Genomic DNA, 12,372 nt, shown 5'->3' with positions numbered 1-12,372 from the left:
TTTTATAAGTCAAACTGTATTCAACTTTATTAAACACACCTGTCACAAATGTTTATGGCTTTTCAGGCCAGACATGGGCAGGCAAGTATTAGCACAATTTAGGTACTTTCGAATTCCCTTTTTAGGTGGACTACAAAATCCAGTGGAATCTGTAATTGATGCTCTGAACAGGGACGTTCAGAATGAAGGCAGACATTACAGGCAAGCCTTGTTCAACAACTTTTCAAAAGCTACGATTGGCTTCCAGGAAAGGAAATGCAATGAGAAGAATTATCAGTCTGAAAAACCATAGTCTTTTAGAGAAAGGGCTGCTGCCTGTTGGGGACGATCATCTCAGTTCTGTCCCTGCAAAACTCAGTCACTTAACACATTAGTTCAAAGGATTTCAGGAGGTCAGTTCCAAACAAGTATCTTATTTTAAAGGAGTTAAATCTCTTAATGGTAGAGGGTAAGGAAGACATGAAAAATAAGTTTTGAGTTTTCCTACACCACAAAGCATTTTGTGCTAAGGTGGCCAAATGTATCAGCATCAGAGAATGCCACATGGGATACAAGAAGAATCTTTCAAAACATGGAGAATAAGGTGTTTCTTCCACATCAATACAACTGGGTAGACATTTTGTTAGCAACATATTTCCCACCCTGCAAGCAATAAAGTGTGTTCTGTGTGTTAACAGCATGGCTTAAAACAAAGCAGCAAATCAAAGTTCTGCATTTGCATAACACTTGATAACAATAGTATTTCAAACTCTACAGTCACCAGAAGCAAACAGCTACCACAAATTCAGACAGTTTCCTGGACACCCCAAGCCCCTCAGCTTTCTGTGCTGTTCAGCTTTTGCATGTCCATTTTTACAGGATTTTTTCTTATCCTTGCCAATCTCAGCTTTCCCCTTTTCCCTTGGGACACTGTCTCTCTCTTCTCTGCAGTGGCCTTTGCAAGCTTATGCTTTGGATTTGGAGGAGCAAGTTTCACAGATAACCTTGAAGATAGATAAACCTCAACTTTCACTTGGGGGCTTTGTCTCCTCTAGCGTTCTTCTGGGCATAGCTGTGGAAACAAAGGTAAGTGTTGACTTAGCAGACAGAGTGGCCTTTGGCTTTGGACTTTCTCATTTCTTCATGACACTGCTCCTGCACCATATTTTTTTAAAGAGAGGGTTACTCCTTGAACTGGAGTTCACTGCTGACTGGGCTAAACTGGTTGGCCAGTAAACCTCGGGGATATTTCTGCCTCTGCCTCCCCAGTGTTGAGATTAAAAATGTAGGCTCCATTCATAGTTTTTTACCTAGGTGTAGGAAATGGAAGTCAAGTCTTAATGCTTTAGTAATCATTTTACCATATTTTTTAGTTCCAGATAGCAGAAGCTACTTTCATTGAACCTTCTGGCCTAGAGACAATTTCATTGCAAAGGAACCTGGTCAATGGTTGTTCTCACGTAACACATTAGTAACTCTGTCCCCTGGGGATGGCTTGCTGTTGTAATTTTTGTTTCACTGCATGTCAGGTGAAAGCACTTAGATTCTATAACCTCAAAACAATAGAAGTGATTTGAATAATCAACTTTTGGGTGCAGCATTCTCTGGATTACAGGTTGAGTATTGGCTACCCTTTTTACACAATTAATGTAAGTAAAAAATCTTCTGTAGCTTTTGTTTCTTCATCTTTAGGGGAGGTAAGCTCTACAAAGAGTTCCAATGAGAACTTTGGTACAGATGCAAAGGTCAGTGTCTGAAATTTAGCAGGAACACGTTTAGACTAGTATGGTCATCTAGAAATGATGTCTTTTATGTTTTTGTCCTTGTTATTATTATTTTTTTCTGAAAGTAGCTGAGCCTTTAAAACTTGTCTTTTATGAAATTAATCTTTCAAACGGTGTGGTCTTCTCAGCACATTGCAGACATGACTGCTTTGACTTCCTATAGGCCTGGCCCCATTTATTGAATGAGAGCACAAGAGGCACATGCCTGGTCTTTTTCAGAGGCGGCACTGCTGGGGTTTCCACGTGTGACTTCCCTGCGTCCTTAGGTATAACAATGCCAATAAGACTTTAGTAATGACTTACCCATAATACGGTCCCAAACTCCAGCTGGGGAAGTTTCCTGATTCACTCATGCTTGCGACAGATTATATATTAAAATGAGATGATGGAAAGACACGTGTGTGGAAGTCAACCAAGATCTGATATGGATCTTTTCTAGCTGTTTTTCAACTGAAGACTGAAATCATTATACGGTTTCTTAAATTAACTCAAATAAGGACACTGCATGAAGTAAGGAGAGCATGATTTTATTAAAATTTAGATTCAACTATATGCCACGGCCAGTGTGATAAAACGAATTTTATTTTAAAAGAAAAGTCTTGCAAATCACACGATTAAGTCAGGCATGTCAAATGACTTTCTGGCACCTGTGAAGTATATTAATAGTCACTGAACATCGATTATGCTACCCGCATTATTTCATGCGGTTAACTTTTTAATTAACTATGCCCACTGCACCCTCCTTAGCGTTCCTTGAACTTCTGGTATAAGTTTGAGAGGTTTTCTCTTTTACTAAGTCGGCTTTGCAATTAGGCAGCGTAAAGAATACACTCCTAGAGGGAATCCGGGCCTCCCTAAAACTCCCGATAATGACGTCAGTGTTAACGCTTTGCCGGCCTGATTTGTGGTTAGCAAAGTCTAGAAAGCTTTATCTCAAGATAAGATGGGATGGGCCAGCGAGAAAGGAGAAGCAAAGAAGAGACTGGCCTACAGCTGTGAAGTGGTATTTGTTTGTAGGTAGGGCCGCTCACCTAGGACTGGCAGGACAGAGGACGCTAATACACAGAAGGCTACTTCCGCTCAAATTTTCTTACCAAGTTTCCTTCTTTCTGCTGAACTTTTTTTTTTTTTGAGGGGGAGGGGGACAGAATCATTCCTAAGAAAGTAGGTGTGCGCGCGCCTGGATGCAGAGATCCTTCCCACATTTCCGATTCTCGTTCCCACATCTGGGGGCGGGGGTGTCGTCTGCAGCTGGACAGGCGGGGCTGGAAGCTGCAGGGGACGCCTCCACCTTCCCACCCGGGACGTCCTGAGCCGCCACAACAACAGGCTCGCGCGAGACAAAGGAGCCGGCACGGGGCGGCGCACGGGGCCAGGGGGGACGCGGGGAGGCGAGGGCGCGGCGCGGGTGGGAGCCGGGGCGGAGACCTCCTGCCCGGCCTCCGGACTCGGTCCAGCCTTTGACCCTCGGTCCCCCGCGGCCCCCCTGCAGGCCTCGCCCCGGCAACCGCTGTCCCGGCCTCAACTCGCCCCTTTCAGCCCCACGCACGGAGCGGAGCGCAGCACCCGGGCGCCGGCGGCATGGCGGTGTCCTGGAGCAGCTGGCTGGCCAACGAAGGGGTTAAACACCTCTGCCTGGTAGGATGGCGGGCCAGGCTGGCTTGGCGCTCGGTCTGTCTCGCAGCGAGTTTGATTCATTCTTGGAGTGTGCACCGGTGGCATAAAAGAAGTGGAAGTTTGGGCATGGGGGGGAGGGGGAGAGTTGTTTCAGACTTTTTCACCTAGTCTCAACTTTACGCATTACTGAAGATAACTCCTTCCTGCTCCACCTAGACGAACTTCACTACAGAGTGATGTACGTGTGTACGTGGAGGAAGGGGAAGCCAAAGCGGCTTTTCCTTAGCCTTTCAAAGGCTTGCCTCTTTTACTCTTCCAATTGCTTTAGTTCCCTTCTGCCATGGTGGTGATGTCTGATATCTTAAGTCTCAGTTTGCTCAGGGGTGGATTTGCCACCAACCTTTATTTCAGGTGCAGAGTCTGGGTAAGGTCAAATGAGGGTCCTCAGAGTGGCTTTTCTGATTGAGCATGCTTCTGGTGAATCCTGAGGTTGCCTGTGCAGGGCTGAGAGTCCAGTGAGGGGCTTCTATGGAGTTGTGGTTTTTTTTTTTTTTTGTAATTTTTGATTCTCTCCTTTACTGCTCTAGCTCATTTGGCTGTCCCTAAATGTCCTGCTTTTCTGGAAAACCTTCCTGCTGTACAACCAAGGGCCCGAATACTACTACATCCACCAGATGTTGGGCGTAAGTGAAACTGGGGTGACCTGGAGGAGTGGGTTTAAGGGAGCAGACAGCTACAGAGCTTTGTCAGGCTGCCCATGTCTCAGAGTATTACTTGTGTAAACACGTTTCTCTCAGAAAGCGGTTCTCTAAGGACCAGGGGTAGTATCTGCTAAAGTGGGGCGAATGAACCTGTCAGACCAGGCTATTAGTGCCTGAAGGAAATTGCTGCTTTTTTGTAAACTGCACCAAGGAGCCCTGAAGGGTTTGCTTCTCCAGGAGGACCAACCTACAACAGGCTGTTAGTCTACACTTAGCAAGGCTTTCTGCCTGCACCCAAGTCTGTCCAGAGCATTTCAGCTGTTTTACTAACACTCACAAAGTGAGCTGTTACTTACTTCTGGGTAGGTTTCTGCTGGTGGCCTTAGGTGACTGGCTGGATATGGTTTCGTCTGAGGACACTATCATACAAGCCTCTGCTGTGGTTTGTTTCATGTTGATGTTTCTCTTGGTTGTGTTTCTCACATCCCTCTCCTGTTCCGTGTCCACCTTACCTGACCCTGTAAATGTCAGGATTCCTCAAGGACATCTTACTTTGTATAAGGAGACAGAATTTTTGTATGCCACCACCAAAATTAGAAATGTGTTGTATAATCCCAGGGCAGCCGATCTATCATCGTCACTCGAAAGAGGAGACTTACTGCTTTGATTGTTATAAATATGTAACTATCTAAAAAACTAACATCACTTGAGATGAGCTCAGGGTAACTAGCCTTAGTACCCAGAGCCAGTCATTAGCACATGCCAACCCTGCAGTTAAGTTCAACTAATGGTTATTTTACAAAACAGACTACTGTATTTGTCATTGGTGATGACATCTTTTAACATTTAATTGCTCTAGTTTTAAGTATTGGGTTCAGAAAAATAGTTTAAAAAAACAACAAACGACCTCTTATTGAAGAATTCTGAATTTAGCATGCTTGCCTTTCTTTCATCCGTCCAATTTTGATCTAGTTATTCAGGACTGTCCTTCAAATTGCTTTTTAAATGGACACAGGGATTAAAATCTTCACTGATTTTTAAATGCCTTACACTCTAATGTAGACCAGCAACCCTATAAGCAAACAAAAACAAGCAAATAACTGTAGTCTAATAAAAAAATTAAGAAACTTTTCTCCCATGAATTCCCAAGAATGTTCAGTCTTTCATACCCATTTCTTGAAAACTCACTGCTCAAAGTGAATTAATAAGTTATAAATATTTAAATGTGAGGCTCATTTCTCTTAATGCATAACTTGGGGGACCACTTGGAAAAAATCCTGAGAAGAATTACACTAGCAGAATGTCTTCTGATTAGGATGCTTTTGTTACTATATAAATCTGCGATGTGCAAAAGCCATAACTCCTCTTTGGATTTTTACTCTAACACAGAGACAACATTTAGCAATTAGCAAACTAATTTTGTAAAAATCCAACAAGGTAGTCTTTATGTACTTGCATGCTGTGTAATTTAACTTCAAATTGATGCTGGTGGCAAATCAAATATGATTAAGATGGCGTGTTCAAGCACATGCACAAAGGAATAGACAAAATCCAACATATTTGAAGGACATATTAAAGTATGATCTACTTTTCTATCTTCATTCTGCATTAGTGCTTTTGAGCCAATGATGTTACAAATCAGAGAAGTCCAAGAATTATTGGTGCATGGCAGGGACTGGATACATGAATGAAAGACTCAACTACTACCTTAGCTTTCTTGGAAACTCCAGACTAATCATAGTGGGTGGACCTCCGAGCTACCTATGCAGGCCTCAACATTTCAACAAAACTCCTTGTTGAAAGGAATGGTTTTTCTTGGCACTTCTCACTTTCTGAAAATTACCTGTTGTGAATTCTGTAGTATTAATTATCTAAGCTATTTGTAATAGATATTTCAATTTACATATTAGTTTCTAATGAACGAGGACTTCCATCCGTAGTAATACTGTGTACTTTGTTGAGGCATATGTAATGTGACTTTTGTCGATAGTCTTTCTGGGCTTACCTTTCTCGTCTTACAAAGATGGGGTATGGTATTATAGCGGAAGAACTTACAGTTTCTTCTCTATTACAAATACGGTGCACCAATGAGATACAATTAATTTTAAAATGCACATTTTGGTCTCCATGTTTTATATCTTTTTCATATTACTTGTTTAATAAGCTAAAATTATATATGTGAAACAGTTCCACGATGACAGGAATCTAGAAATGCTGAGGGCTGTACAGGTATTGTGATGTTTTAAGTCACCTTCAGGTAAACAATAGGTTTAAACAAAACAAACAAAAGAACATGGTGGTATTTCTAGAAATCATTTCCATTGCTTTAAAACGCAAATGGAGACTGGAAGACGGCACTTGTCCTGCAAGTACGAATTCCCGAGTTCAAATGCCCAGCAGACACATACAAAGTAAGGAATAACCACAAGCTTCTATAACCCCAGTGCTGTGGGAAGCGGACACAGCAGGAACACTGAGAATTCCTGGATGTTAGCCCAGCTCCAGGTCAGTGAGAGTCCCTGTCTCAAGGCAATGAGAGGGATAGAGCCAGACGTCTGGTATCTACATACATGGGCTCATGTACTCAGACACAGAAGCTTACAGATCACACACTCACTTAGATACGTAAACAAACACATACCAAAAAGGGAAAAAAAGCACTAAGGGAAATAAACCCATTCTCCAAACATTTTGATAATAACATTAAGTGCACATTTGCTCTCATTTATCTGTAAAATGTAGTAACAAAGGTATCCTGGTATCATAAGCTGTAAGGAACCATTGATCCTAAGTACTTATCCCATTGGTTAATATTTTTTTATCAGTGTTGTTCAGTAGAAATATAATGCGCGACAAAGTAAAAAGCTGCAGGAATTAACTGAAAAATACCTTTAGCTCAGTAAACACAAAGTATCATTCTTTTGACATATATTCATTATTTAAAAAAATCAAAGTGATATTTGACAGTTTATCTTGCCAAATATTTGTATATTTGTAATAGAGTATGCATTCTGTTCTCTTTTGAGTTATAATCTCATATTGATTCACAAAATTACTAGACTTATTTAGATTTTACAAAGTTCATAGATAATAAGCAGATTCACACACATAAATACACACACATAAAATTTTCTGATAACGCACATGAGCAGTATCAACTTTAAATTTAAAATATAGGAGCCAGGTGCCTGTGGCATGTACCTGTAGTGTCTATAGTCTTAATTACTTAAGAAGCTGTAGCAGGTGGGTTGCTTGAACACTAGGTAGCATGGTAGTAAGACCCTGTCTTGAGAATAAAAGTTAATAAAATCACTGAACAAACACAACAAATCAGTCCTTTATTAATCCTAGGCACAATTAACATACCAAATCACCAGATGTGGCAAGTGGTTTGTTTTGGACATTTCAAGTAACAACCTTAGAGGTAGAATATTCTTACCTGGATAGTCATATGACCTTACCACTCACCAAACTAGTTCAGTTACAGATGTCTCTGGGACCAATGAGATGGCTCAGCAGGAAAAGTGCTTGCTGCTAGACCTGGTGAACTGGGTCAATCCCCAGGACTCATCTAGTGGAAGGACTGAAATGGCTTTCCTAAGTTATCCTCCACACACACATGCCCGCAGGCATGCACACATGAACCCCTCCGTGCACACACACATGCCCGCAGGCATGCACACATGAACCCCTCCATGCACACACACATGCCCGCAGGCATGCACACATGAACCCCTCCGTGCACACACACACATGCCCGCAGGCATGCACACATGAACCCCTCCATGCACACACACATGCCCGCAGGCATGCACACATGAACCCCTCCGTGCACACACACACATGCCCGCAGGCATGCACACATGAACCCCTCCATGCACACACACACATGCCCGCAGGCATGCACACATGAACCCCTCCGTGCACACACACACATGCCCGCAGGCATGCACACATGAACCCCTCCGTGCACACACACACATGCCCGCAGGCATGCACACATGAACCCCTCCATGCACACACACACATGCCCGCAGGCATGCACACATGAACCCCTCCGTGCACACACACACATGCCCGCAGGCATGCACACATGAACCCCTCCGTGCACACACACACATGCCCGTAGGCATGCACACATGAACCCCTCCATGCACACACACATGCCCGCAGGCATGCACACATGAACCCCTCCGTGCACACACACACATGCCCGCAGGCATGCACACATGAACCCCTCCATGCACACACACACATGCCCGCAGGCATGCACACATGAACCCCTCCGTGCACACACACACATGCCCGCAGGCATGCACACATGAACCCCTCCGTGCACACACACACATGCCCGCAGGCATGCACACATGAACCCCTCCATGCACACACACATGCCCGCAGGCATGCACACATGAACCCCTCCGTGCACACACACACATGCCCGCAGGCATGCACACATGAACCCCTCCGTGCACACACACACATGCCCGCAGGCATGCACACATGAACCCCTCCGTGCACACACACACATGCCCGCAGGCATGCACACATGAACCCCTCCATGCACACACACATGCCCGCAGGCATGCACACATGAACCCCTCCGTGCACACACACACATGCCCGCAGGCATGCACACATGAACCCCTCCATGCACACACACACATGCCCGCAGGCATGCACACATGAACCCCTCCGTGCACACACACACATGCCCGCAGGCATGCACACATGAACCCCTCCATGCACACACACATGCCCGCAGGCATGCACACATGAACCCCTCCGTGCACACACACACATGCCCGCAGGCATGCACACATGAACCCCTCCATGCACACACACACATGCCCGCAGGCATGCACACATGAACCCCTCCGTGCACACACACACATGCCCGCAGGCATGCACACATGAACCCCTCCGTGCACACACACACATACCCCATAAATGTAAAAACAAAACAATTCATCTAGATCTGAATTTTGATGTCTTCCTAGTTCCTTCTCCACTGAACAGAAGTTGACACTGAATAGGATGGTGTGGGATGTAATAATTATTGGTCTGGACCATAAAATACTTCTCAGAGTTCTGCGTCATGATCTAAACTTGCTGGTGAGAGCTGGTTAGCATTATGAGAAAACCAATTCGCAAAACTGGAGTGTTTGTTTTTATGATCATGTGGTTGTTTTTAGAACAAATTTAAAGGTTAGGAAACTTCTGACAGAAGAACCACTGGAAGATTAAGTAAAGGTGAGATTAATATGCTTTGGTAGGATTTCTTAGGATTATTTGTTCCTAGACTGAGAGGCAACCTTATCACGGCTGGTTTATGCTCAAATTAATGTGCTAATCAGATCATGCACGCCTTTGGAGGTGTTTAATTGTGACAAGCTGCATTTTGGAAACAGCCAAACAAACAAATAAGTAAAACCAAGATAACTTCATCCAATCTCCCATAGCAACTTTTAAAATAAAGGATACTTCTGAATGTTTAAGGTGAACTCTGTTTCCATTTATTTTTTTAAGGATGTAAAATGTGGTTACTTTTTTCCCACCACAATAATGAATACCAGTGTGTTATGAGCCACCCTGAGAAAATTAGGTTTGTGCCTTTAGTTGGTATAAAGTCATTGTTTATAGTATTAGATTTAATAAACACAATTTCTTTCTAATGTATCATGTGTCAAAAAAAAAAAAAGAATCTGGACCAAGTGATGTAGGTCTGTGATCCAGTGCTTGCCTAATATACACAGTGCCCTGAGTGCTGTCACCTGTCAAGGGTGTTTTTCTTTTTTAAATTGCTATGAATAATATAATGTGAATCAAACATATATCTTCTAATAACAGTTCGAGGTGTCTCAATTTTCTATATTGTATTCTCTACAAATTAATTTCTTTGTGCAAAATATTTTCTGTGTAATTGTTCTTAGGCTATGATGAGAACTTTTTTTCCCTCCTTTTTCCCACAAATATGTTTGACATCTACTACAGTGATCTTTTCCTTTGGAAAGCCTTAACTGAGATTTCCATGTTGAAAGAAAGTTATGAGTGTTCTGACTCTTTTTAAACCTCTAGTGATAGCCAAGAGCATTTACCATCTCTTGGTGCCTAGGGCTATTCCATAACGTTTGAGGAGGCAGTTCTCTGCCTGTTCCCAGTGGGGTCTGTGGTCTCCAGGTGAAAAGACCTGGGGTTTCTAGTCAGTGCTAGTTTCACAGCTTTGAATCTGCTGAGGAAGGAAATATATGTTCTTTGAATTTCCAACCCAAGAGGCCTTAATCATTAACTTTTCCCCTTATTCTATAAATTATAAAAGTCTCTGTCTAGACTTAGCCACGCATGGATTGAGCTTTCAGCTCAGAGATATTTGTAGGCAAGAGTTTTTGTTGATGTTGAAATGGGAGACCCTGGTCACTGACCAGTGAGAGGGTCTATATTACATTACTTTGACATCAGTCACATGTTCTTTATCGGCTCTTACTAGATAGCAAATTTTGGCATTTATTTTTTTTCTGAGACTGCATGGCTTCAGAGTCTCTGTGTAGCCATGCCCTAGTGATCCTTTCTTTGAGTACTGTGATAACAGCCATGTACCAGTGGTACCGTGTGTTTGCGTGCCTTATCGTAGATTTCCTTTTTTATTTTCCAAAATAAAAAATTGGAGTTTGAAGTGGTTCATTCACTGTCGTCTACTGAATCAGTGGCCTGAACACTATTTGACCTATTGATTCTCAGGCCATATTTAGCCCCGCTGGAATAAACAGCATTAATTAGACTGTCAAGATGGCTATATACACTAGGCAACTTAAGTTAGAGCTTTGGTTGCACATGCGGAATCTCTGACCTCCAGTCCCATGCTGTGGCACATTCCACCTTCCCTCATCACACACATATATCATGTATGCTCACACACATTTACACATGCATAAACAATAATAATAGCCGAAATCAAAGAAAAAGAACACATTAAACTCCACACTGCGTGGCTACTAGCTTTTTATTTTATATGAAATGATACTTGAACACATATGACAGTTGAGGAAGCTTAGTGACTTGCCTTCGGGGTAAATTGTTAAAGAAGTATGAAATATTTTATGTAGATTACTCCTAATTCCACATATCGGAAATTTAGGGCTAAATCTTTAACCTCTGCTATGTATCTACCACATCATTCATTTTTATAAATATACAAAACCGCATTAAAGTGGAAGCTGAGATGATCTTAAACATTTTTTTATTTTGTTTTCTTCATTTTGTGATGGAAGTAGTAATATCAATAACATTGCGTCATTGAAGACTAGTGGAATCTAGACCATAAATAGATCATTTCATTGATTAATTATTTAATCTTTTAAATTAAACCACGAATTAGAGGTTTTTCAGTTTTTTGTTTTGTAGCTGAGAAACTGAATTATAGACTCTTTGACTTCCTAGTCATGCTCTTGGACTATAGCCCAGTGTTTCTAGCGGTGAATTTTCCTTCTTGCTTTTTTAAAAACTAGCTAACAGATAAAAACTTAATATATTTATTTTTCCAACATATTGTTATATATAGAATGGATCAATGAGATATTTGATATATACATTATTGTATCATGTTTAAGGCCAGAACAGAATTCTTTTTTCGCAGTGTTCAAGAATATGATAGTTAGCTGCTATATTCATCATAATGTCTAATATATCTCGATCTCCCCAAAATCTTCAGTTACTTCCTAAATAGCTGAAAATTTGCATTTTTGAACCCTAGCTTTACCTATAGCCTCTGTCCTGGAAATCATTATTCTGTTCTTTGCTTCTGTGAGTTGATTTTTCTTAGATTCCCAACAGAAGTCAGAGCATCTGGTGGTGTTTGTCCTTCCGTTTGTTCTTCTGTGCTTTACTTGTCTCACTTTGCATATTAATCTCCAGGTTCGCCCATCACGTTGTGCGAGTGACAGGATTTGCCTTGCATTTTGTTTAAATACAGAATACTGTTTCATTGTACATGTTTTCTTTATGTGTTCATCTGGTGACAGAACTTGACCCATTGGTTTTTGGGCTCACCTGTATCTATGCACGGCAGTATCAAGGTGGACCACACGTCATTGCCATTTTTGTGAGTCAGTAACAATTAGATATCAGCTGTTTTGTTCAGTTTAACCTGTAACAACAGCTACCATTTATTGGTCACACACAAAGTCACAGGTACAGTTCTTGGCACATTTGTTTTTAAACATATCCAATCTTTATATTTAATGAATTTTTATAACAATCATAAAAGATAAGAATTCCAACACAATAAAATTTGA

At 41.9% G+C, this 12,372-nt stretch overlaps 1 protein-coding gene across 3 annotated transcripts in view; it reads left to right on the top strand.

Moving 5' to 3' along the window:
• The first annotated feature begins 3,185 nt into the window (after window positions 1-3,185).
• The window catches only part of Nox4 (NADPH oxidase 4), a 91,239-nt gene continuing 82,052 nt past the window's right edge, over window positions 3,186-12,372 (top strand). The window contains exons 1-2 of one of the 3 annotated variants that reach the window (XM_075952725.1): window positions 3,186-3,401; window positions 3,968-4,063. In XM_075952725.1, the coding sequence (XP_075808840.1) occupies window positions 3,345-3,401; window positions 3,968-4,063 (153 nt within the window). In that variant the 5' untranslated portion in view covers window positions 3,186-3,344. Of the gene's footprint in view, window positions 3,402-3,967; window positions 4,064-12,372 lie in introns of those variants that run through there. The other 2 variants (XM_075952726.1, XM_075952727.1) reach the window with 2 other exon arrangements.

Source organism: Microtus pennsylvanicus, chromosome 18 (assembly GCF_037038515.1).
Source record: "Microtus pennsylvanicus isolate mMicPen1 chromosome 18, mMicPen1.hap1, whole genome shotgun sequence".
NCBI lineage: Eukaryota > Metazoa > Chordata > Mammalia > Rodentia > Cricetidae > Microtus > Microtus pennsylvanicus.
The sequence above is the reverse complement of the archived record's forward strand: the minus strand, read 5'-3'. Positions and strand labels throughout refer to the sequence as shown.